Source organism: Odocoileus virginianus, chromosome 15 (assembly GCF_023699985.2).
Source record: "Odocoileus virginianus isolate 20LAN1187 ecotype Illinois chromosome 15, Ovbor_1.2, whole genome shotgun sequence".
Lineage (NCBI taxonomy): Eukaryota > Metazoa > Chordata > Mammalia > Artiodactyla > Cervidae > Odocoileus > Odocoileus virginianus.
Genome location: NC_069688.1, coordinates 6386915 through 6410801, shown reverse-complemented (window position 1 = coordinate 6410801; position 23887 = coordinate 6386915). Strand labels below are relative to the sequence as shown.

At 52.8% G+C, this 23887-nt stretch overlaps 1 protein-coding gene across 1 annotated transcript in view; it reads left to right on the top strand.

The window, feature by feature from the left end:
* Positions 1-23887, top strand: part of CCN4 (cellular communication network factor 4) — a 32263-nt gene that overhangs the window by 4212 nt on the left and 4164 nt on the right. Inside the window, exons 2-3 of the mRNA XM_070476972.1 lie at positions 15629-15905; positions 22774-23034. Of these exons, the coding sequence (XP_070333073.1) occupies positions 15629-15905; positions 22774-23034 (538 nt within the window). The remainder of the gene's footprint in view (positions 1-15628; positions 15906-22773; positions 23035-23887) is intronic.

The following is a 23887-nucleotide window of genomic DNA, read 5'->3' as shown; positions in this document are numbered from 1 at the left end:
CTGGAATTCCTCCCAGGAACATTTGCCATCTCTCTGAGCGCAGGGAGGGGCTGCTACACACCCCGTAGGTTATGTGTGGGGGCGGGGAGGCGAGCCAGCCGTGGCCCAGGGTGGGATCCCGGGAGGAGCCGGGAAGGATGCCAACCATAACCCGGGAAGTAAAGCAGGGTGAGGAGGCTCACAAGAGAAGCCTGCAACTGTGGGTATCAGAGTGGGGCTTCAGGGCTTCGGCCAGTCATTAAACACCTCCCCTGTCCCAGAAACCATGATGAGAGCTAACACTGACCCAGCACGCACTGTGTTCTGGGCACCCAGTCCCGAGCATCTCCATACATCAACTCACTTGAAAACCACACACCTACAAGGCGGGCTCGTGACAGTCTAGACCAGGCTCATTACATCGTCCAACCAGTAGCCACTTGCCACATGAGGGCCTTGAGCCCCTGAAATGTGGCTGGCCCCACCTGAGCTATAAGAGTGAAATACACAGGGTGAACATAAGACTATGACATTCTCATGATAATTTTTTCTATTGACACCGTGTTAATAATACTGATAATAATATTGATAATAAGGATAATACTGTTAATATATTGGACCGAATGAAGCATATTATTACAATAGATTTCACCTTTGCTCTTTAGTATGACTGCTAGTTCCATCTGGAACTCACATTGTGTTTTACCGGACTGTGTTGGCCTGAAAAGACACAAGGGTGCATAAAAAGTTTATAGTGGGGAGGGGGAAATACTGAGCTCCTCGCCTTCCAAGCTGTGCATCCTCAGACGAGTAACCCAACCTCTCTGAGATAGTCTCTTCATCTGTAAAAAAGGCATACCATTAGTACTTGCTTCTTGGGCACTAATCCTCTTGGCACGATTAAAGAATGAAAGAGAGGTAGCACAAGAAGACCCAGCACAGCCAAGGCGGGGTGGGAACTGACCCTCCTTCCAAACAGCAGGGGGGGCCTCGCGCCTTGAGCGGAAGCACTGGCTGCAGACAAGTGCTCCGATTCGAACAAGTGATCAGAGGTTTATCAAGACCCCAGGCTCCATACCAGGTGGGCAAGGAGAGGGCAGAGCGATGGGTGGACGGTGCTGGGTTCAGAGCTGAGCTGGTCTTCGGAAGACCTCAAGGTTTCCAAGTCCTGGCCAGCTTCTCAGCACATGTAGAGGGAGCCAAGGAAGATCTTTGGATTATCAGACGGGAGAAGGAAATACAGATAATGATGATGGTGATGATGGTGATGGTGATGGTGATGGCTGCTGCCTATGGTGGTAATGATGATGATGATGATGGTGATGGTGATGATGGTGATGGTTGCTGCCAATGGTGGTAATGATGATGATGATGATGATGATGGTGATGATGGTGATGGCTGCTGCCGATGGTGGTAATGATGATGATGATGATGGTGATGGTGATGGCTGCTGCCAATGGTGGTGATGATGATGATGATGATGGTGATGGTGATGATGGTGATGGCTGCTGCTGATGGTGGTAATGATGATGATGACGATGGTGATGGTGATGATGGTGATGGCTGCTGCCAATGGTGGTAATGATGATGATGACGATGGTGATGGTGATGATGGTGATGGTTGCTGCCGATGGTGGTAATGATGATGATGACAATGGTGATGGTGATTATGGTGATGGCTGCTGCTGGTGATGGCGATGGTAATATGATGGCAGTGATTAAGATGATGATGGCTTGTGATTTGCATCTTCCAACCCCGAGTCAGGTTGACAATGACTGAGATTTTCTTAGTCCATCCGTTCACTTGTTCCATGGATGCTAACAGGCCTGCTCTGTGCCCAGCCCCATCCTGTTTCTAGAGAAGTGATGATAGTCTGTCAGCTCATGGTAGTCCCTACCGTCAAGGATGACTCATGTGTTGGAGACGGACTTTTAGCTCAGAGGAGTGTTTGAAAATCTGATAGGGAAGCTCAGAGGACTGCAGGAAAGAGGAAAAAAAAAAATTCAGTTCTGGGGCCCCGAGCCTGAATCCCTGGGGAGACCACCCCACTCTCACCAGCGTACATGAATTGACATCTTGATGATTCTTATGCACATATCATGTCTAAAACCATCGAATTGAGAGATTCTGGTCTCTCTTCCAGCCTTGACTTCCTGATAATTTGGAAGCTCTCCTCCTCCTCCTTCCATCCTGAGGGGGCGGGGGGAGGAGCAGGGGAAAGAGAGACAGAAGCAGAGAAGCAACAGGGCCTTTTGGACGTGAGTGATGGGCATTCCAGGGGAGGTGATAAAATCTGCTCATCCTGTCCCCCTAATCCGGAGGCAAGTCCAGGCTTGGGGCACAGACCATGACTCCGCATAGCCTTGGTGGAGATGTGAGGGGGAGTGAGGGAAAGAGATTCTGGGCCCGAAGGACAGGCAGGGAAGGGCCGTCCCTGCCTCTCCCCATCCCAGAATCTGTGTTGAGTCTCAGGGTGCGGAGAAAAGCCATGTGCCCTGATTTTGCCCAGAGCTGGATGGGGAGAAGGGAGGAGTAGTTCTAAGGGGGACGGAGCATTCTGAGAGCGCTGGGACTCGGATCCTGCTCTTGGGGTAGATTGGTGGACTTATCCAGAGAGTCAGTCATCCAGTCACCGCTGTCACTTTAGACAAGCCACTCACCCTCACAGCGCTCATTTGCTAATCCTGAAAATGCGGAGAGTGGACTTGACCCCAAACTTGCTTCCAGCTGGAGCCACAACCTCGTCCTAGGGCTACCCTCATTCACTGGGTGGGCCAGGAGCAGGGCTCATTGCCATGATTCTTAGGGGGGAACTCAAGCCACTGACCCTTCATTAGGAGCATTGCTGGCCTGGCACCCCAAAAGCCCATGTTCTGGGATGTCCCTCTAGATGCATTTCCTCCCTTCGAGGTGTCCCCAGATATTCTCCCTTTGGCCCGTGTCTCCTCTTTTGACTCTCAGAGTGTACCCCATGGTTTCATAAAACTGGAAAATGTACCCCCAGCTGAATCTCCCAGGGTCCCACCATCTCAGTGGTACCTGGTCAGGCCTGGTCCTTAGGATCCCCAGATGCTGCCACAAACACAAATGCCGGCTCCCCCGGGCCTGCTGAGTGGGCTGTGCAGGTGCCCAGGACTCCAGGGTCTTAACACTTATCACCACAGTCGATCCTAGAGGTCTTGCAAGCTTGAGAAGCATCCTTGTAAATACTGCTGAAGAGCCTGGTCCCACCTGCATCCCCATGTCCATGAATAATGCCTCCATCTGCCCCCCGTCAGAAACCTGGGGCCATTTTCCACCCTAACCTCCCCACCCAGCACCTCCAGCTCCCCACTCCTTCCGGCTGCCAGGAGGAGCTGAACCCTCTTTCGGCTGAGCCCTCCATCCTAACACCTCGTAGGATTCCCGCTGGACCACAAGTGCAAGTCCACCCACGAAGTTTGGCGGCAAGAAAATGAATTCTGCTCTTGGAATGAGGTGGAGTCAACCACAGAGTTTGAATTCAGACAGGAGATCACCTTGAGCTTTCTGAGCCTCAGTTTCCTCATCCGTGACTCCCAGACATCCACCTCTGAATGGGTGGTGTTGAGTACAGAGCTTGGAGCAGATGGCGCTCTTGAATGTCACTTTACTGCCTCCTCTGAGACCAGCCTAAGCCTGGTTTCCAGCCTCACCCTTTGGGACCGCCCCTCTTCACCTTCTCCAACCTCAAGGGCCATTCTCCCAAACGCTCGAGTGTTCCCCCTCTGCGTACCTGCCCCTGCTGTCCCTTCTGCCTGAAATGCCTCTCCCCACCTTCTCGGATCATGGAACAATGTCTTTGTAACCGGTAACACTCTGAAAAGCTTCCTTCGGCCTCCCCCACCAGCTAGAGCAGCTGGTATCCCACCGTGGGCCCCCACAGCCCTTGTTCTCACTCAGGGGGAAAGAAACGCCTCACTCAGCTGGAGCTCTCAGCCGGCCCTGCCTCTCCTGTGAGCTTCCTTCCTCACACCCTTTCCTCCTGCAAGACAAACCTGACGGCCTTGGCACGTGCTGTGCCCATCCCCAGCTGTGCTGGTGCTTTCTCCCTTCAGGCCCTGACACTGTCTCTGCTCAGCTTGCTGTCACTGTAACACACGCTATAGGTACCCAATGCATGGATGAATTAATGAACAGAACCAGAAGCCAACCTGGGTGGCTGGGTAGGAGGGAGGGGAGAGGGCAGCCCCACCGGTCTTTTTAAGAGTAGGCTTTGTGCTGGGAGGGGGAAGGAGGGACTCTGATGATAAGGCCTGGAGCTGGTTGCTGAGAGGACTGACCGGGTGAGCTGCAGCCACAGGCTTGGTTTCTGAGCCCAGAACGAGGAGTCAGAAGACTCCGCTCTTGTCCAGGCTCGGGTTTGGTCTCTGAGCCTCGATCTCTTCCCCTGAAAGTGGAGACAAGAAAGCCACTCTGCCCGTGCCCTCAGCAGGATGCAGTGGGGGCCCAGGGGCGGTGGCAGCGCACAGCCCGGGGCTAAGGGCCAGCTCCCCCCTCCCTGCCGGGCCTCAGCTTCTCATCCGCACAAGAGACTTGAGAGTCCGAGTTGCAGGGCCCTAGTGACAGAGGCAGACCACAGGCCGGGTGCTGAGCATGTGCCGGAAAGGAGCTTGGGGTCACGATGAGAGAGTGACTATGGGGGTACTTCGGGGTTGCAAGTGTTGCCTTCTGAGCTTTTCTGAGTTCCTGGACTGCAGAAGCTGGTGGGTGGGTGCTGCGTGGATGGTGGGGGGTCAGAGGGCAGCTGTAGTCATCTATCTGTCCTTCCTACTGCTTCCCTTGATGTTCAAATCTGCCTCCCCAGCTACACACACACACACACACACACGCACACGCGTGCACACCCACCACTGCTTCCTGGCCCCATACTCCAAGTAGCCATGGCCTGACACATGCAAGCTTCAGCTCTGAAAGGATCAAAGCAGCAGCCCTCGTGGGGCCTTCACGGTGCGCTGAGGACCACAGGTATCAGAGTCACTGCAGAATCCTATATCACCCCTGCTTTACTGAGCTCGAAACTGAGGCACAGTTTAATGACCTCCCTGCGATCCAGGCTTCAAAAACACACCAGAGCTCCCCACGCAGGGCCGGGGGGGCCCCTCCCAGGACGTCCTGTGGGCCAGCCCCTTGCCCACGTCCTGTGCTCCCTGCCTGAGTCAGGGCCCCATCCAGGAGGAGGAAGGGGGTGGGCTTGGGCTTCAGCTGTGGAGGGAGGGAGACCTTATCTGAGGCCAGCTTAGCCAGCCGGCGACATCAGAGCTGGATGGCGCCAGAGGGGTTGCCTCACCCCAGCCTGCCCTGTCAGGGAGCAAGCGGCTTACCTAGGGCCACAGTCTCAGCATGGGGTCTGGAAGCCAGGGACCCCCACTGCAGATCTGGGGGCTGGAACCCAGGGACCCCCACTGCAAATCGGGGGCTGGAAGCCAGGGATCCCCACTGCAGATCTGGGGGCTGGAAGCCAGGGATCCCCACTGCAGATCTGGGGGCTGGAACCCAGGGACCCCCACTGCAGATCTGGGGGTTGGAAGCCAGGGATCCTACCGGGGGCTGGAAGCCAGGGATCCCTACTGCAGATCTGGGGGCTGGAACCCAGGGACCCCCACTGCAGATCTGGGGGTTGGAAGCCAGGGACCCCCACTGCAGATCTGGGGGCTGGAACCCAGGGACCCCCACTGCAGATCTGGGGGCTGGAACCCAGGGACCCCCACTGCAGATCTGGGGGCTGGAACCCAGGGACCCCCACTGCAGATCTGGGGGTTGGAACCCAGGGACCCCCACTGCAGATCTGGGGGCTGGAACCCAGGGACCCCCACTGCAGATCTGGCCGCAGGAGCCAAAGATGGTCACTTCTGTTCTAGCAGACGGCTGTTGCCTCCTCCTTTGTATTAAGCAGAACAGGCCTGAACTCAGCGCAGGCCACTCCCCCCGCCGTGTCTGTCCTGGCTGTTGCTCCAGGGCTGGTCCCTTCCCTGGCTGGCCCGCGGCCACCATCACAGTCAGACCTGTGGTGACCGCTCTCCGTTTCGCCCAGTGAGTTGAATGAACTGGAAATTGGGCAAGAAAGGGTCCCTTGGAGTCCTCAGGAGGAGGACAAGACCCACAGTCAGAGCCGAGTGTGTCATCCTCTGGCTGTCTCTAAGCTCAGAGGACACCAGTGTCCCCGTCTGTCAAACGGGGACCACCAGCGGCCCTCACACGGCTGATCTGGTCATCACCTGGCACGACGGACTGACTGACTCAGGAAACATCCCCGTCTTCCCCCGGCGGGTGCACACACCCCAGGCATGGCCCTCAGCTCCTCTTGCTGTGACCCCTGCCTGCCTCCTCTGTGTCCTTGGACCGTAATCCCTGGCAACAGTGACCTCTGGTCATTCCCGCACCATGCCACATTTCCGCTCCCGCATGCTCCCTGCTCTTGCCATTCCTCGGCTTGGACCCCCTCTCTGCCTTTCTGGTCAATTCTCATTCATCCTTTAAAGATGCAGAGCAAATGGTTCCTCCTCCAGGAAGTCCTCCCTGCTTCCACAGCCCCACCCGTTCCCTCCTCATCCAGCTCTCATAGCCCCTCCTAGACTGCCGAGAAAACCCACAGTGGGGCTCTTGAGTATGATGCCTTAAGAGACTGATACCGGGCTCAAATCCCAGCTCTGCCACTTGCACGTGGCCTTTCTGACCTGTCTGACCTGTCTGTGGCTCAGTTTACTCATCTGTTAACTGGGGGAGATGACTATACAAGCAGCCTGTCTCAGAGTTACCACGAGGATTAGATGACTTACAACAGCAACTCATAAAAGGTGCAGATCATGTAGACTTCATTTTGCTCTTGATTCAAAGAAACCATCTGATTGTTTTTTAAAGCTTTGAGATAGTGAAGTTTGATTGTGGACTAAGTATTTGCTACAGAGAAAATTATGAAATTGTAACCAATTTTACTGGTATGAAAACTGGAATTTTTAAAAAGATTTTCTGTATTTTAGAGACACTCTCTGAGGAATTTCGGGTAAAATCATGAGGTCTGAGATTTGCCTTGAAATCCTCAAGAACGAGAAAGCATGTGTGTAGGTAGGAGTAACAGAGGAAATAAGATATACAGAGGGTTGATAATTACTGAAGCAGAGGTAGGTATGTGAGATTCATTATATTATTCTCTCAAATGTGTAAATGTTCGAACACATCTCTGACAAAGAATGAACACTTCTAAAGTTTGATTATATGTAACCCCGATAGAAATGCCCGTCACTTGCTATGCACTCCAGGGTTTTGGCTTACTTAGAGCTCTGTCACTATATGACAGAAGTTAGTGACCATTTCCTTTTTCTATTTATCAGTTTATTGGCTGCGTGGGGTCTTTGTTGCTGCGTGCTGGCTTTCCCTAGTTGTGGTGAGTGGGGGCAGCTCTTCGCGGACGTAGGTGGGCTCCTCACTGTGCTGCCTTCCCTTGTTGCAGAGCACAGGCCCCAGGGCATGTGGGTTTCAGGGGCTGTGATGCCCGGGTTTAGTTGCCCCACAGCGTGTGAGATCTTCCCGGACCAGGAATTGAACCAGTGTCCCCTGCATTGGGAAGCAGGTTCTCAACCACGGGACCACCAGCGAAGTGATCATTCCTTAAAAAGACCAGATAGTAAATATCCTAAGCTTTGTGGAATATAAGCTTCCCATGGAATATTCTTTTCTGTTTTTTGCTTTGTGTTTTTTTTTTAAACAACTTTTTGAAAGTTGTTTAGAATCCATTCTAGTCGGTTACAAAAATGCTGTGGGTGGGATGTCCCCAGGGCTGGTGTCTGGTCCTTTGCTTTGTAAGGCAGTTGCTTCGTTCGTGCTCCTGGCTCCTCGGGAGACTGGCCGCTCCCTCGGGCTTCGAACCGAGAAATTCGCAGATGCTTTAAATACATTTGATAAATGAAAGAACCCATGAGGGTTTATCGTTTGGAAAGAATTCTGGCTTCTTGCCGCTTCTATCTTCTCCATATAAAGGCTACTTTCCCAACCAGAAGCTCACAAGACTGCATGTTTATAAAACCAATTAGCAGAAAATCTCAACAAACCTTCCATCAGCCACGACGGGCAGCCTGGCCTGCACTGAGTCAGTGCCTGGGCCTCCAGGTCCCTGGAGATGCAGCCGTCAGTGTGGGAGTGAGCGTGGAAGACAGCTGTGCTGGGTCCTCTGAACACTCAGGCCAAGTGCCCTGCAGGGGCTGAGCTAAGAGCTGCCCAAGACAGAGGCCCCACATCCCCACCCAGGCCCCAGGTACAGATGCAAGGGGTACACTCAGAGGAGGAGGAGCTCAGAAAATGTGTCCACCGATGCACATGGTAGGTAGCTTGCCTGTTACTTATATCAGTGATATAAAAGCATCGGGAAGGGGAGGCCACAGGGCGCCCCCAGCTCTGGGCCCGAGCCTGTGTCCACATCCTCCCACTGCCCCCAGACCTCTCTTATCAGTGAAGGAATGAGCAGAAACTGCTTCCAAATAGGGCAACCCTATCCTTAAAGCCCCCAGGGCCCAGCTGGGACCGGCTCAGGCCATTCCCGTCTCAACCCTGCCCCCTGGTGGAGCATCTGGGTGCGGCCGCCTACAAGTGGGCAAGCTAAGCTCTGGACTATTCTGTTGATGGAGGGCTTGCCCAGGGCATGCCAGGAGCAGTGCTGGGCACTCAGGAGTTAAGAAATGGGAACCTGTCCCTGAAAATTCCACAAGAGTCTCCCATATCCTCTTTAGGGGACCCCTGGCAACTTGGGCTCAAGTGCATTACAATTCTCACCACCACATGTTGCAATCTTATATATGTGTCTGTGCTCTGACTGCCTTGGGGTAAGGACCACACTGTGTCCATCTGAGTACCAGCCCAGCCATGCAGGAGGTGCTTAGTACATGTGTGTGATAGGAGGATGGAGGAATGAATGAATGAATAGGAATGTGAATGAATGAGGGAGTAGGGCAGCCTGGTGACAAGTCCCCTGGAGGGACACTCTGGGGACACTCTCCCAGTTTTAAAACCATGAGCAAGTTACTTCAACACCCTGAGCCTCAGTTTCCGCATCTGTGAAATAGGGGTAAGACTACAGCTGCTCACTAGGGCTGCAGGAGGATGCTGTTATCATTACTACTTTACACATGAGTACACAGATGCTCAGAGAGGGTGAGTCCAGACCCAGGTCACACAGCCTTGGGAAATGGGTTCTGCTCCCTGCAGATGCCCCGCCCTTACCTCCTGGTCCCAGGGCCCCACTCATTGATGAACTGCAAACACTGTCAGAGGACGGTGGGGTTCAGCTCCCTCATCTATCGGGATGATTAAGGTCTCCTGGGTGGCACCCCACCACCGCCAGCCTCCTACTCTCCGCTACTATACCCACCACCACCCACTTTTGTAAAAATGAAGTGAAACTGTTGGTAAAAGTCAGATGATAGATTTACATGTTCCTGGATCTATTTTCAGGGAGTTGGAAAACATCAGAAAATTCAGTCACTGCCCACTTCTAGACATCACCCCCAAATTATACATTCAGGGTTTCCTGTGGGGTCTTCAACTGAATATTCTTTCAGTTTTTTCCTTCTTAATTTTAATCAGCTTACATTTGCCCAGAAACTATGATTAAATGGATTGCTTTGAACCTGCCCACTGAGTGCCCTCCTTGTCCAGAGGGTGCAGTATCGGACACGGTCTTAGTCCGTCCAGGCTGCTGGAGGGAAGCACTACCCACTGGGTGGCTTACAAACGTATTGCTCACAGTTCTGGAGACTCGAAATCCACGAGCAAGGCCAGCGTGGTCACATTCTAACGAGGCCCCTTTTCACAGTCGGCATCTTCTTGCTGTGTCCTCGCGTGGTGGAAGGGATGAGGGAGCTCTCTGGGGTCCCTTTCATAAGGGCACCAATCCATGAGGGGTCCACCCGCATGATCCAATCACCCCCAGAGGCTCCACTTTGTGGCTCAAATGGTAAAGAACCCACCCGCCAATGCAGAAGAGGCAGGTTGGGTCCCTGGGTCAGGAAGATCCTCTGGAGGTGGAAACGGCAACCCACTCCAGTACTCTTGCCTGGAAAAATCCCATGGACTGAAGAGCCTGGTTGCCTACAGTCCAGAGGGTTGCAAAGAGTTGGACATGACTGAGCACACACATATACACCCTAAGACCACCTTTAGAGAGGTTAGGATGCCAGCATACAGATCTGTGGGTGACCTAACAGTCAGTCCCCGCAGGCACTGAGGGGTCTTACCATGGGGAGCTAGTCTGTTTTCTATTTTTTTGTTGTTGTTTTTCAGTCTTCCTCACAAAACATGAAAAGCAAAGTAAACCATTTTCAGTTAATTACATGAGGCCCGCTTACGGAGCCCGGTGTCACCCCACGAAACCACAGAATGGCGTGTGTTCCGAGGGTCGGCCTGGGCTGTTTAGTGTTCAGGCTGATCAAGCCGCCAGTGGGTTAGGCAAGTAAGTGCAGTTCTATAAAAGTCACATGTTAAGAAAGGAAGATGGCCTAGAACCTCCCCCCGCCTCACCCTCCCCTGGCCCAGTTCTGTAAGACACAGGTCCCATTCCCACAAGAATCACCAGGGATGCAGGTCACATTACGGATTCCGGGCCCAGCAGAGAAGAGCTGAAGCTGCGGCAGGCTGTATCTTGTGGCACCCAGGCACCTGTATCTTACAAGGTCCTGAGGCCAGCGGTCCTCACTCTCGGCCACATTCAAGGTCCAGCCCAGGTGCCTCAGTCTGGCTGCCTGGGGCCGGTGGCCAGGCACCAGCATTTATTAAAGCTCCTGGGTGGTTCTGACAGCGGTGACGCTTGGGAGCCACCCCGGGAAGTGACTGTTTGAGACGCTGCCCTGAGGTCGCTGATGATGGAGGAGGCGGCTGAGAAGACAGAAGCAGGCAGGGGCCTGAGCCCTGGGTGCCTGGCCCGGGAAGCATCAGGGCACAGCCCCACCCTCCTGTCTTCCCCATAGACACAGTGGCATCCTCGGGGAGTCCGCCTCCAGAAGCATGTCGTAAAAGAGACTTCTGTGTGAACAACTGCAGTTTGGAAGTAGCCAAGGCTGTTCTTGACTCTCTCTGGCCTCCCACTGCTTCTGCTGCTGCTGCTAAGTCGCTCCAGTCGTGTCCGACTCTGTGCGACCCCATAGCAGCAGCCCACCAGGCTCCACCGTCCATGGGATTTTCCAGGCAACAGTACTGGAGTGGGTTGCTATTGCCTTCTCCTCTGGCCTCCCCTGGATGATAGATAATCTCCTCACTGTCTGGCTGTTATCCTTCCCTTTTTTCACCCTTAGCTTCTGCTGTTAGAAAAAATGACCTAGGCCCCACACAGCAGTGAGCTTACTACGGTCCTTGTGCCAAGACCAAGGGCACGTGGAGAGGCAATGCCATCTTGGGCACTCAAGATTGCTGGTGTGTGTGTGTGTGTGTGTGTGTGTGTGTGTGTGTGCAGTCTCTTTCCCTGGGATGGGTGCTAGACAAGGCAGTCGGGATTCAGAGGGTCATGCACCTATCCCAGGAGACCTCAGGCCCTGCATTTTTTTTTTTTTTGTATTTTTTTTCCCATTTATTTTTATTAGTTGGAGGCTAATTACTTTACATCATTACAGTAGTTTTTGTCATACATTTAAATGAATTAGCCATGGATTTACATGTATTCCCCATCCCAGTCCCCCCTCCCACCTCCCTCTCCACCCAATCCCTCTGGGTTTTCCCAGTGCACCAGGCCCGAGCACTTGTCTCATGTACCCAACCTGGGCTCAACATCACTCATTATCAGAGAAATGCAAATCAAAATCACAATGAGATACCATTATACGCCAGTCAGGATGGCTGCTATCCAAAAGTCTACAAGCAATAAATGCTGGAGAGGGTGTGGAGAAAAGGGAACCCTCTTACACTGTTGGTGGGAATGCAAATTAGTACAGCCACTATGGAAAACAGTGTGGAGATTTCTTAAAAAGCTGGAGATTGAACTGCCATAAGGCCCTGCATTTAAAGGGCCTCCCACCCACAGCTCTCATCAAGGACCTTCTAGGGCTGGGAGCTTTCCTACCACTAGATGGCGCCAACAGCAAGGGCTTGGCTCAGAGGACCCCGCCCCTTTCCCTCCAGTCCCAAGGCTGCCCTCACCTGCTTCACTGTCCAAAGCGGGGCTTTCACTGGGGCTTTCCTTGAGGAGTTCTGTGCCCTGGGGCTCCCGGCCAGTAACTGGAAAACAGGCTTCCTTCTGGGGAGCTGTAAGTTGGTATGGAGGCAGCAGGATGAGTGGTGACCCTGGCCCCAGCTCAGCTCCACGGCTGCAGACCCCCAGGCCCTGCGATGGGCCCTGTTGGGTGAGGGGGGTGTGCGTGAGCATGGCAGTGCAGGTGCAAAAGTCTTGCTTTTGCGGGTCTGCACACACAGTGCTTCTGTGTACACGATGCCCCCCCACCCCCCCAAGGGGGCATTATTGTGGCCATCTCACAGACAAGGCCGCTGAGGCTCAGGAAGGTCAGGAAGCTTGTCCAAAACCACACAGAGGGAACCCTCTTCTGACTGTTTTGGATCCCATGCTGTCTTCTTGACACTCGAACTTGGAAAAGAAAAGTCTCCAAGATGGTAGGTCCTGGAAAGTCAAGAAACTGCTACCAAAGTCCTTTGGAGTCGACAATCCCCCATCCCACCAAGTGACATTTCCATAGCCTGCCACGGGTCATGCACCATGTTTCAGGCCCACAGAGAGAAGTAAGACGCAGACACTGCCCTTTACAAGCTCACATTTCTGTGAAGGAAACACTACTTCTAATGCAACCTGGAAAGGCATGGAAGGCTTCCTGGGGACGGCTTTCTTTTTTTTTTGCTGTGCCAAGAATAGGTATCTAGGGTCTAAGAGCTGTCAGAGCTGGCCCGCGGGTGGGGGGGGAGGTCTCATAAATCTCTGGGCCTCTGGTGTCACAGCCTGACTAGGACAAGTCTCTCTCCATGGAGTCGGAAAGAGGAGGGTGTGAGTGCGTGCCTGTGTATGTGTGGTTTCATTGATTTACGGATTTGATGTTTTGCTGTGTCATGTGTTTTTTGAGGCAAAGCAAACAAGTGTAAGCAAACTAAATGATTTCCAGATGAAAACAGACCAGCATTGCTAACCTCAGAGCAATCTGTCCCCCTACAAGCAAACTTGAATCCAAGCATAGAGGTGACAAAAACCTCAAGTCAAGGTTTGAGTTTTTGACTTTCAAAGGCCGTTTGTCAAATCAACATTCACCGCACTTGTCTTGTGCCAAACCTAGAACCCAGAGCCCAACTAATCCAGCCCTTCAACCTGCACCACCTCTCCTGGTCTCTGGTTCTTACAACCAAGGGCGCAGGGATGCAGACCACTCACCTCAGCAGAGAGCTTCCTGCGCTGGTGGTCAGAGAGCTCCCAGGGCTGCCCTGGTGCCCCCCCGACTCTCCACACAGCCTCACGATGTAATAAATCACCTTTATCGTCTATCTCTCCCGTAAGCCATGGTCCCATACACACAGGAGATGCTTAACTTCATCTTCAAATGCTTAAAACAGAAGCAAGATGGTGAACTAGCTCAGCAAATGTTCATTGAGTGACTGAAAGAGCTGGCAGAGGTCAAGGGCGCAGAGACGAGAGCTGGGAGAGTCACTGGTATCTAGCCCGTGACGTGGCCACGTCATCTTGGACACCCTCTGCCTCTTTGGGTCTTGGTTTCCTCTCCAGGAGAAGGAAATGGCAACCCACTCCAGTACTCTTGCCTGGAAAATCCCAAGGATGGAGAACCCTGGCAGGCTACAGTCCATGGGGTCGCAAAGATTCGGACACGACCGAGTGACTTAACTTTCTTTTTCTTTTCCTCTCCAGGAAGAGGGAAAAGAATCTGTCTGAATAGCTCAGTATCTGTTTTGTTCAAAGAATGAAATGCAGTTCTATAAACCCACAGAACAGGGCTCCTCTGGTTCAGGATGGAGGAGACGGGCTGTGGGGGACCCCACCTCTGCTAACCTCAGAATTCAGGAGTCACTGCTGAGAAGCCCAGACAGGAGACTCTCCTGCCGGGACCACCGGCGCGGGGGTGGGGAAATGGCTGGGAGCTGCCTACAGTCCTCACGCTCCATCCTCAGGCAATTCTCCTCCTCTCTGGGCCGAGGTTTCCTTGAGGATACAGAGTGAGGGGCCAGGATGGAGGGGCTGGGCAGGTGACTGGATCTCTGAAATACAGGCAGTTTGAAGCTGGTAATACTGACCCCAGAGCCTCCTCCCTTTCCATCAGCCTCATCTGCAGCACAGAAGCACTCCTTGGGGTTTAACTCCCGTTCCCCGCGGGCTTACTGTCTTGTCCATCACATCTGCCAGGATATAGATGAATATACTGCCTGTGGATGGGAATGGGGTTCTGGGAAGGAGCACGGGTGGAGCGAAGTGGAGTGGGTATCCACCACCCTCAGCACAAAGTCAGACCCCTCTCTGCAGGGCTGGCACTGGACACAGGATCAGTCTCCCCATGGGGCAGAGTGGGCCAGCAGCAGCAGCCATGAGGCTGGACACCCACTGCCACCACCAGTCCCTGTAGCCCCTTCCCGGTGCTCACAGGGGAAAGTAATTAATGATAATGATAGTAATAGGATGACAGGTTGGTTGACCAAAACCTGGCTGTACATATGTATATTGTCTATATGTGGAAGTTATAAAGAAGACACAAATGAACTTATTAATAAAACAGAAACAGACCCACAGGCATAGAAAACAAATTCACGGTTACCAAAGGGAAAGGGGGAGGGATAAATTAGGAGTTTGGGATTAACACATACAGACGATGTATAAAGGGCTTTGCTGAGGGTTCAGCAGTGAAGACTCTTCCTACCAATGGAGAAGACAATGGTTCAGGAAGATCCCCTGGAGGAGGAAAAAGACAACCCACTCCAGTATTCTTGCTTGGAAATCCTGTGGACAGAGGAGCCTGGCAGGCTATAGTTGAAGTGGTGGTAAAGAATCAGACACGACTTAGCCACTAAACCAACTAACCAACCTACAAATGTATTAACATGTATAACTGAGTCACTGTGTATAATTGAATGTGCACACAGTATACACATATGTATAATGAATACAGCTAATATATATAACTGAATACACGCGAAACTAATCCAACAGTGTAAATCAACCATACTTTAATCTAAAAAAAATATATGAGTCAGCTCTTAAGGACCCTTAGTGCAGACAGGGTGCATCCATAGGACAGAGAGAGAAGGGCGATGGGGTGAAGAGAGAGCCGGGTTTTGGGGCTGAGCCTACCGTGTGACTCATCAGAAGGCATTTTCTCAAAGCTCTCTCTTCTGCAAAGGAGGCCGACTCACCGACCTCCCAGGTTGCGGGACGGTCAGAGGGGAAGGAGACACCCATGGGCTCAGAGAGCTGGCGGGAAGCCTGACCCAGCACCCCAGGCAGGGGAATTCGGGCAGCCGACTTCTTGTCCTAATGCTAGCTCCTCCATCCTAGTGAGGAGACAGGAGGTGTCTGGCCATCCAAAGCATGGCAGAGAGCTGGAATTTGACGTGAACCTTTGGAACTCCATGAAGATGGGAAGGCGACTGTGGGCCTTTGGCCCGGGACCCCTCTTCCGGGCAGCCTCCTTTACGTCTTCCCTCCCCCGCAGGCCCTCTCTCCAGCCCCCACGGCCATGGGCCCCACCGCGGCCCCGCTGGAGGACACTTCACGCCCTCAGTTCTGCAAGTGGCCGTGCGAGTGCCCGGCGGCCGCGCCCCGCTGCCCGATGGGCGTCAGCCTCATCACAGATGGCTGTGAGTGTTGCAAGGTGTGTGCCCAGCAGCTGGGGGACAACTGCACGGAGGCTGCGGTCTGCGACCCCCACCGGGGCCTTTACTGCGACTACAGTGGGGACCACCCGAGGTACGCAGTAGGAGTGTGTGCACGTAAGTGAGACCCCCACCATCAGCCGGCCCCAGACCCCCAGCTCTGGCCCACAGCAAGCCCCCACCATCCGTAACCCTTGCTCTGGCCAGGCTTGGTTCTGCAGGAGGTACCCAAACCCACTCCCCCTCCACCCCAGTCCATGACGATGGGCCGGAGGCTGACCAGGGCGGGATGCAGCGCTCCTCTTGCCTATGGACCTTGTCTTCTCTGGCCTCCATCTGTGGATGAGTCCAGGGAAGAAGGATCCACCAGGAGAGACCTAAGCCTCGTTCTCTTCTCCCCACGGTAGAACACTTCGCAGGATGCCCGGGACCTCCCACGGGCACTAGGACCCTGCGGAGCTCCAGATATTTTAGTAACATTGTCAATTAACATAATCTGGTATGAAAACATTTAGTAACCTTGAAAGAACAAAAAGCAGCAGCCTGAAACCATCTCTTCCTACCACCCACCCATGTTCCTCTAGTTCACTACAGTCACTTTTAACTTTTTGGCCCTTTCTTCTGGTAATTGCAACTATTCTAGCATGTCTTGTTATATCTTGATCAGCTTAAAATATCAATTGTGCGTAATCTATAATTGTGGGTGATCCTATATGATAGTTCACTTAGCTCCTTAATACTGCCTGACACCTCCCCCAGCTTCCAATATGTCATATTTTTTATTATAAACCACTATTTGACCACTGTGTACAATATTAGGACGATGTAAATGGTTTTCGCTGCTGCATGAGGTAGTATACTTGTTTGAATTTCCTTTATTATGAAGTTTTTTTTCTTGGAGTTTCTACTTGCTTTTGTTCTTTTTCACTCTTGGTCTTTATGATAGCCCCATACTGGGGGAGAAGCTGTTGTTTTTTGTTTGCTTTTTCGTTTGCTCTTCAAAGCGTTATATCATTTCCTTTGTTGTTCCCAGAGGCCTCCTTTCTGGGGCTTTCTGGTCTCCTTCTGTCTGGGCTGGCATTCACTTACCTCGAATCATATGAGCATTTATTCAATATGCATGACCAGTATGAGATGAAAAGAGGTAAATTAGCATCATGAAGTGAAGTGCAAGTTGCTCAATCATGTCCAACTCTTTGAGACCCCATGGACTATACAGTCCATGGAATTTTCCAGGCCAGAATACTGGAGTGGGTGGCCATTCCCTTCTCCAGGGGATCTTCCCAACCCAGGGATTGAACCCGGGTCTCCTGCATTCAGGCAGATTCCTTATCATCTGAGCCACCAAGAAAGCCCAAACAGGCATCACGGCAGCAGCTTAACTTCTGAAAAGTAACACAAAACCTCATAAACTCAAGAACTCCTTTCTTGCCTTAAGGCTGAATCAAGCTTTCCTCATGCCTGTGACTCTAATATACCCTACTGCATGCTCACACACAGTTATCTTCAGCTAACTCATATTTCCTGAAGTGTCTTTGATGAGGGTTACACATAGAATTTCAAATCAAGATACTTATGGATTTATGGTTAATCTATGAGCACTTTCTGCTCTTTTGACATTAATTCCTGTTTCAACTTTCATATCAAGTCATCTTGCATTCCAAGTAACCATCACTGGTTCTCCCATCTTTCCATGTTTCCCCCTTTTATGGAGACTCGTTATTAACCCCACAAACCAGTGTGTTCAAAGAGAACTTGCAGATTCCATCTGCATAGAATCATCTGACATATTGGTTAAAAATGTTTTTCTGAGCCCCACCCCGGCCTTACTCACTCCAGTTCTTTGGAAGTGGGGGTGGGAGTGGACAACTTTTAACAAGCTCCTTGGGTGACTCTCATACTCAGGTTTGAGACTGATGGCCAAAGTGTACAGTCACTCATATACTCTCTCCCCGCACCCAGGTAAGGAAACCAGGCTGAGCCCTCCTGCACTAGAATCCCCTCCACTTCTACGAGACTGTCTCATCATTTCTTTCCTCTTTTACAGCTGTCCTTCAAGGCAATTCATTGGGACTGTATCAGTCTCTAAAGTTCCACTGACACCTCACCACGTGCCAGGAGGCACCACAACTTTATAGACATTCTCTCATGGACCCATAGACTCTGCAGACCCACAAATGCCTCTCCTGCCTGTCTTTACCACCCAGGACCTGGAAAATCACCTAGCGCTACTCCACTCCCCCACCTCTTTAGATGCCACCTCTTTACTCAACATAGCCTCTTGGTTCCCCCCTATCATGAGTCTTCGTGTAGCTTCTTTCCTTGCATTTGGAAAGAAGACGGTGGATTTCAGGATACTGTAATAAATATGACATGGGCCAAGGGTTTTCCAGTCACAGAGATCTACAGACATTGAAATAAATAAGGTTCAACAAGGGGAACAGACTTTTTCAGAGGTGTTACATGTCCACATCCATTGTGAAATTCCAAGAACAGAGCTATCATAGGAAGACTTTTTAAACTTATTTGCATAGTGAATACTTTTTTCCAGGCAGATTTTTACCCAATTATCCACCTGCACACACCACACACACACACACACACACACACACACACACACACAATTCCTCCATGTTCTATGGAACATCATCTCAGAAATACTGCCATAGTGTCTAAATTCATGAAACCCTAATGCAATAAAGAAGAGAGTCCAGGGTCTGAAAGCTATAGAGGGAAAGATGTTTGGGGGCCAGAGGGGAAAGAGAAAGAAGAGATTATTTACATAGAAAAATCTGTCAGCAAATGGCCAACCAATAGACATTCCCCAGGACAGGCTAAATCTGTCCTTAGAGATGTGCTTGTAATTAGGCCAGGACAAGGCAATAAAAAACAAGAAGTTGCAACACTGCCATAAACGACTCAAAGAGAGGATGGTGGGGACTATGGCAAACTAATGAACGTAAACTTTAGCCATTGAGGTCAGGCAGAAAAGGGAGCCTGATCTGGTCTAGTCTACTTACCTTTCAAGAGAATCCAGAAAAAGAAAATCCAGGTTCATGTATGATTTGTAATTCTGGCAACGCATTCAAAACATTTTTTAAAAAACACTCCATGGGCCAAACTAAATACATCTGTGGGCAGAGAGTGACCTCTGAATTAAACTGTTTGGCTATTTTGGTTGTGCAAACACGACTCTGCATTCAATGCAACTGGGTCAGGATTGAGGGCAGTGTGGTTTGCTGGAAGGGTCATGAAATTTACAGGCAGACAGACTTGGGTTTTGAATCCTGGCTCTGCCACTTGCTGGCTACGTGACCGTGGGCACATTACTTATGGAGCTTGATCGAACCAACCCTATATGATGGTTGAGGCTAAACAAAGAATTTCACAAGAGCCTAAAATGTGATCAGTTGCTCTTGGATACTGCTTCACATTTCCTTTGTAGAAGTCCCCTTAACTTTGTCCAGGCTTATCCTCAGAGTCTGGGAGGCAGGGCTAGTTTCAAGCTCTGACTCTCCCATCTGATGAGTAAAGGAGCAGAAAACCCATGCATGGTGTTTGAAGCTAGACAACCTAACTTCAAACCTCAGCAACATAATCAACAAACACAATGGGTCTAGGGAAGCTGCTTAACCTTTTTAAGTGTCAGTTTCTTCATCAAGGAAAATGCAATGAATAATGCCTACCTTTTTGGGTGGTTCAGATGTCAAGTGCCTGATACATGGGAGAAGCCCAATATAGAGTAGGGCTAACCCCACCTGATATCCATCCCTCCACCCACTGCTTCATTCACTCATAATGAACACAGGTTAGTGATGGTACATCAGTGGGGTTACAACAAGGCATAGCCCACTGTCCTTGCTCCTAGGAAGCTGACCAGGGGTGGAGCGAGAAGAGTAAAAGTCTGGATGGCACAGCAAGGGGCCTTGAATTCCCAGAAGTCCCTCAATAAGAGGAAAGCCCATCAGGTCATGCCTGAACAGACCCACAAGTCTGAATGGTGAAGAAGGTTGGGCTACCTTCCCCGTCTGATCAGAAGCTGGTCCTTCAATCAGCTATAAAGAAATCGAATAAGGAAGGGGTGCAAGAGCCTGCCGGTGGGACCATCACAGCCATCCCACATACCATCCATCTTTGCCCCCACCCCCCCAAACCTCCCAGGAGACTCTGAACAACTTCTGGAGGCAAAAGGTCCCAATCTTGGCTGCAAACTGGATTCAGCTGGGGAGCTGCTGCTACGTCGCTTCAGTCGCGACCGACTCTGTGCGACCCCATAGACGGCAGCCCACCAGGCTCCTCCGTCCCTGGGACTCTCCAGGCAATAATACTGGAGTGGGTTGCTATTTCCTTCTCCAATGCGTGAAAGTGAAGTCTCTCAGTCGTGTCTGACTCTTCACGACCCCATGGACTGCAGCCTACCAGGCTCCTCCATCTATGGGATTTTCCAGGCAAGAGTACTGGAGTGGATTGCCGGAGCTACCAAGGTGGAAAAATGAAAAGTAAAAATACGGAAGCCCAAGTCCACCCCCAGGTACTGAGGCGTGGTGTGGGCATCATGATTTTAAAGAGCTTCCCCAGGGAGTGCCACTGTGCATCGGGCGATGGGAACCAGCGTGCTAAGGCTCCCAGCACCCAGCAGTGCCCTCGCCATCCAGAGTTCCTACACCCAGGGGCAGAGACCGGCTCCAGCACTCCGTTCTCCCATCCACCAACACACAGGCATGCACACACTCCCTGGAGTGAGAGGGCATGGCCAGGCTCGGAATGAAAGATGAGTGATTCACCAGGTGATTCATTCATTGTTTTGCTTTCCTATTTCCCCTCCTTTACTGGTGTCCGATGGAAGGAAATGGCGGTGGAGTCAGAGCTTGGGGGTGCAGCTTCATCAGACGCCAGCTGGGGGACTTGGAGCAGATGAATCACTGTCCCCCCACCCACCCAGCTCCTCTCTGCCAAAGAAAGAAAACAAAGCTCTCCTAGGACAGTCACCGAGAGACTGTGCGAGATAACTTAGATGGTGCCTGGCTCCAGGTCGGACGGGCAGCGTTAGTGCCCTTCCTGTCTATACCTCCTCCCCCAGATCAATCACCTCCCAGGAAAACCAGCAGTCACCCCAACATCCCCAGAGGCTGCTATCCTACCCCCTCCACTTGCTGAACCGAGTGCTGTCACTTTAGGCATGTGACTCAACCTCACTGAGACGCAGGTTTGTAGCAGGTGAAAACGCAGGTGATGACGTGGTCCTGTTTCCTTCTGCGATGAAGTCGGCGATGCAAGGAAGCCTAACACAAAGCAGGTCAGGTGACCAAGAACCTTCCCTCCTGTGAGATAAAGGGATGATGGTGGCGGTGATGGTTTGGCTTCAGGTGAATCCAGGAGATACGCTGGAACTACTGACAGGCCAGCCCTCCTGGGTTGAGTGCCCCTGGCTGCCCTGGGCTTTCTGTCTGCACATCTAGACATTGTCCTCAGAATGGGACTAAGATGGAAAGCCGGGATGCTGGTCGGAGCTCAGTAGACCTGCATCTTTTCTGGAGCTCCAAGTTTGCAGAACTGGCTCCACTCTGAAGTCCACTAGGCATCTCGAGACTAGGAAAGAGCTTGAGGCCACCCACCCCAACCTTGCTCTTCTGAGGACAGAGCATCCCTGTCCTTCCAGGGCTCGGGACATAGAACGAGGAGTCCTCCTTGATTCTCCTCTCATCCTCACATCTCACCTGTCAGCGATTCCCTCCAAACAGACTCAGAAGCGGGGCCCTTCTCCTCCTGGCTGCCCGGCCCTGGTCCAAGCACCACCGCCTCTTATCTGCTCTTATCTGGGTTCCCCGGCATGACTTTCTGACTCTGCCGGAACCCCGTCGGTCTGTCCTCAACTCAGCACCATCAAGGTTTTTGTGAAGCATAATTCATATCGCTGATTCATCATTACTCACTGAGCACATACTGTGTATCAACCGGAGTTCCAGGCTCTAAGACCTTTGCATTTTCCTCTGAGCCTCCGGGGAAGCCCTCTCTCCCCTCATCTCCTGCCTCCAGCCCTTCTCCCTCCCTCCCCTCCCCTTTCCCACCCCAGGCCTTCCTGCTGCCTACAGTCCCTTCCCTGCCTAGAAGGCTTCTCTCCCAACACCTGGGCAGCTCAGCTCCCCGCCTCCTTCCCATCTTTGCTGAAAAATCATCACCTCTGTGAGGCCCTGTCTATCCGCCTTGTTTAAATCTGAAAATTTCCCCCTCCCTCTTCCAACTCCCTGCTTTCATGTCCCCATCAACACTCTAGATGGTCCACTGTCTCCTCCGCCCCCTTTCTTCTCTGGTGGTTCAGACACTAAAGAATCTGCCTGCAATGCAGGAAACCTGGGTTCAGTCCCTGGGTTGGGAAGATCCCCTGGAGGAGGGCATGGCAACCCATCCTATATTCTTGCCTGGGGAATCCCATGGACAGAAGAGCCTGGCAGGCTACAGTCCATGGGGTCGCAAAGAGTCAGACAGGACTGAGAGGCTAACCACACAGGCACAAGCTCACTGAAGTCGTGACTTTTGTCTCCTTCCTTCACTACTAAAGCCCCAGCACCTGGGACACTCCACAAAATAGGCGTTGAATGAACCCAGTCTCTTCCAAAATGTTCTGATGGGTTTCCCATCGCATCTGCCTCCTCTCACAACTGTGGCTCTTGAGGCGGGTAACTGTCAGGACCAGGCTCTGTGCCACTTGCTGGGACAGAACACTGGGCTAGCTGCCCGGAGTCCTAGTCCTGGCCAGCCTGTAGCCTCCCACCCCTTCGTCCAGCCCTCCAGACGGGCACCGGGTGTTTCCGCGAGGGTTCAATGGGCGGCCACACCCTCCGCTCAGGTCCCACTGCCCCAGTCCCTCTCCACGATGGGGACCCCGGGGCGTGGGGTGCGGGGCCGTGGTGCCGCGGCAGGAGGCTGCCCTGCGGGGCCCGCCCCGCCCCTCGGCCGGCCTGACCCTCGGCGCCTGTGTCCGCAGAGCTGGTCGGCGTGGGCTGCGTGCTGGACGGCGTGCGCTACAACAACGGCCAGTCCTTCCAGCCCAACTGCAAGTACAACTGCACCTGCGTGGGCGGCGCGGTGGGCTGCACGCCGCTGTGCCTCCGCGCGCGCCCCCCGCGCCTCTGGTGCCGCCGCCCCCGGCGGGTCAGCGTGCCCGGGCGCTGCTGCGAGCAGTGGGTGTGCGAAGACGACGCCAGGAGGCCCCGCAAGACGGCGCCGCGCCACACGGGCACCTCCGGTGGGTGCGGGGCGCGGGCGCGGGGCGCGGGGAGGGCCGCCCCAGCCCGCGGAGGAGGGGATGGCGAGCTCGGTCGGTCCCCAGCGGGCCTCCTAGAACAGAGCCACCGGGTGGGGCCGGGGGCGGCGGCGGCATGCCCACCGCGTCAGTGTGTGTGGCCCAGTGACCTCCTTCTGAGCGAGCACAAGCAGAGCCCCTGCCGCGCGGGTGACCTAGAAACCAAAGCCTTTTCGTCCTCCTCGGCCAATCCCTGCCCGCCGCCGCCTCCCTCGCAGCCCGCCCTCCTCTGTCCGTCCTCAAAGGCCTCTGTTGTCTCCGGTCTCCCGAGCATCCTCTTCTCTCACTCATCCATTCCTGCGTTCCTTCATCCATCTCCCCTGCCACCTGCTGTCTCTCCCTGCCGGTTCCCCTCTCTGGCTTCTGGGCATGTGTGTTATCAAGAGCGACCGGCTTCCTCTTCCCGTCTTTTTCTTGTGGATCTTGCTCCATCCCTCTGTGAGATCACTCCTTGGTCTCCCTGGCTCTGCACCTGTCTCCACCTCTCAGCTCACTCCCTTTTCCATTTCTCAGACACTATGAGCCCTCCCCGTATTCTGCTTGCCAGGATACATCCATTGAAAGAACCAGCCAAGAGTTGGCATTTAGCCCCTGCTTCCTGAGGCTTACTAAGGATGGGGACAGCTTTGGGGCCCTGTCACGTGCCTGAACCCGTATTGTCTATCCACAACCAGGAACAGGAGGCAGGGAGGTGCTAGTGTCAACCCCACTTACAGGCGGGGAGCTTGGGGCTCAGAGGTGGGAGCCAGTTTATTGGAAGCTATCCAGATGCTAAGGGGCGGCGCTCAGAGATGAA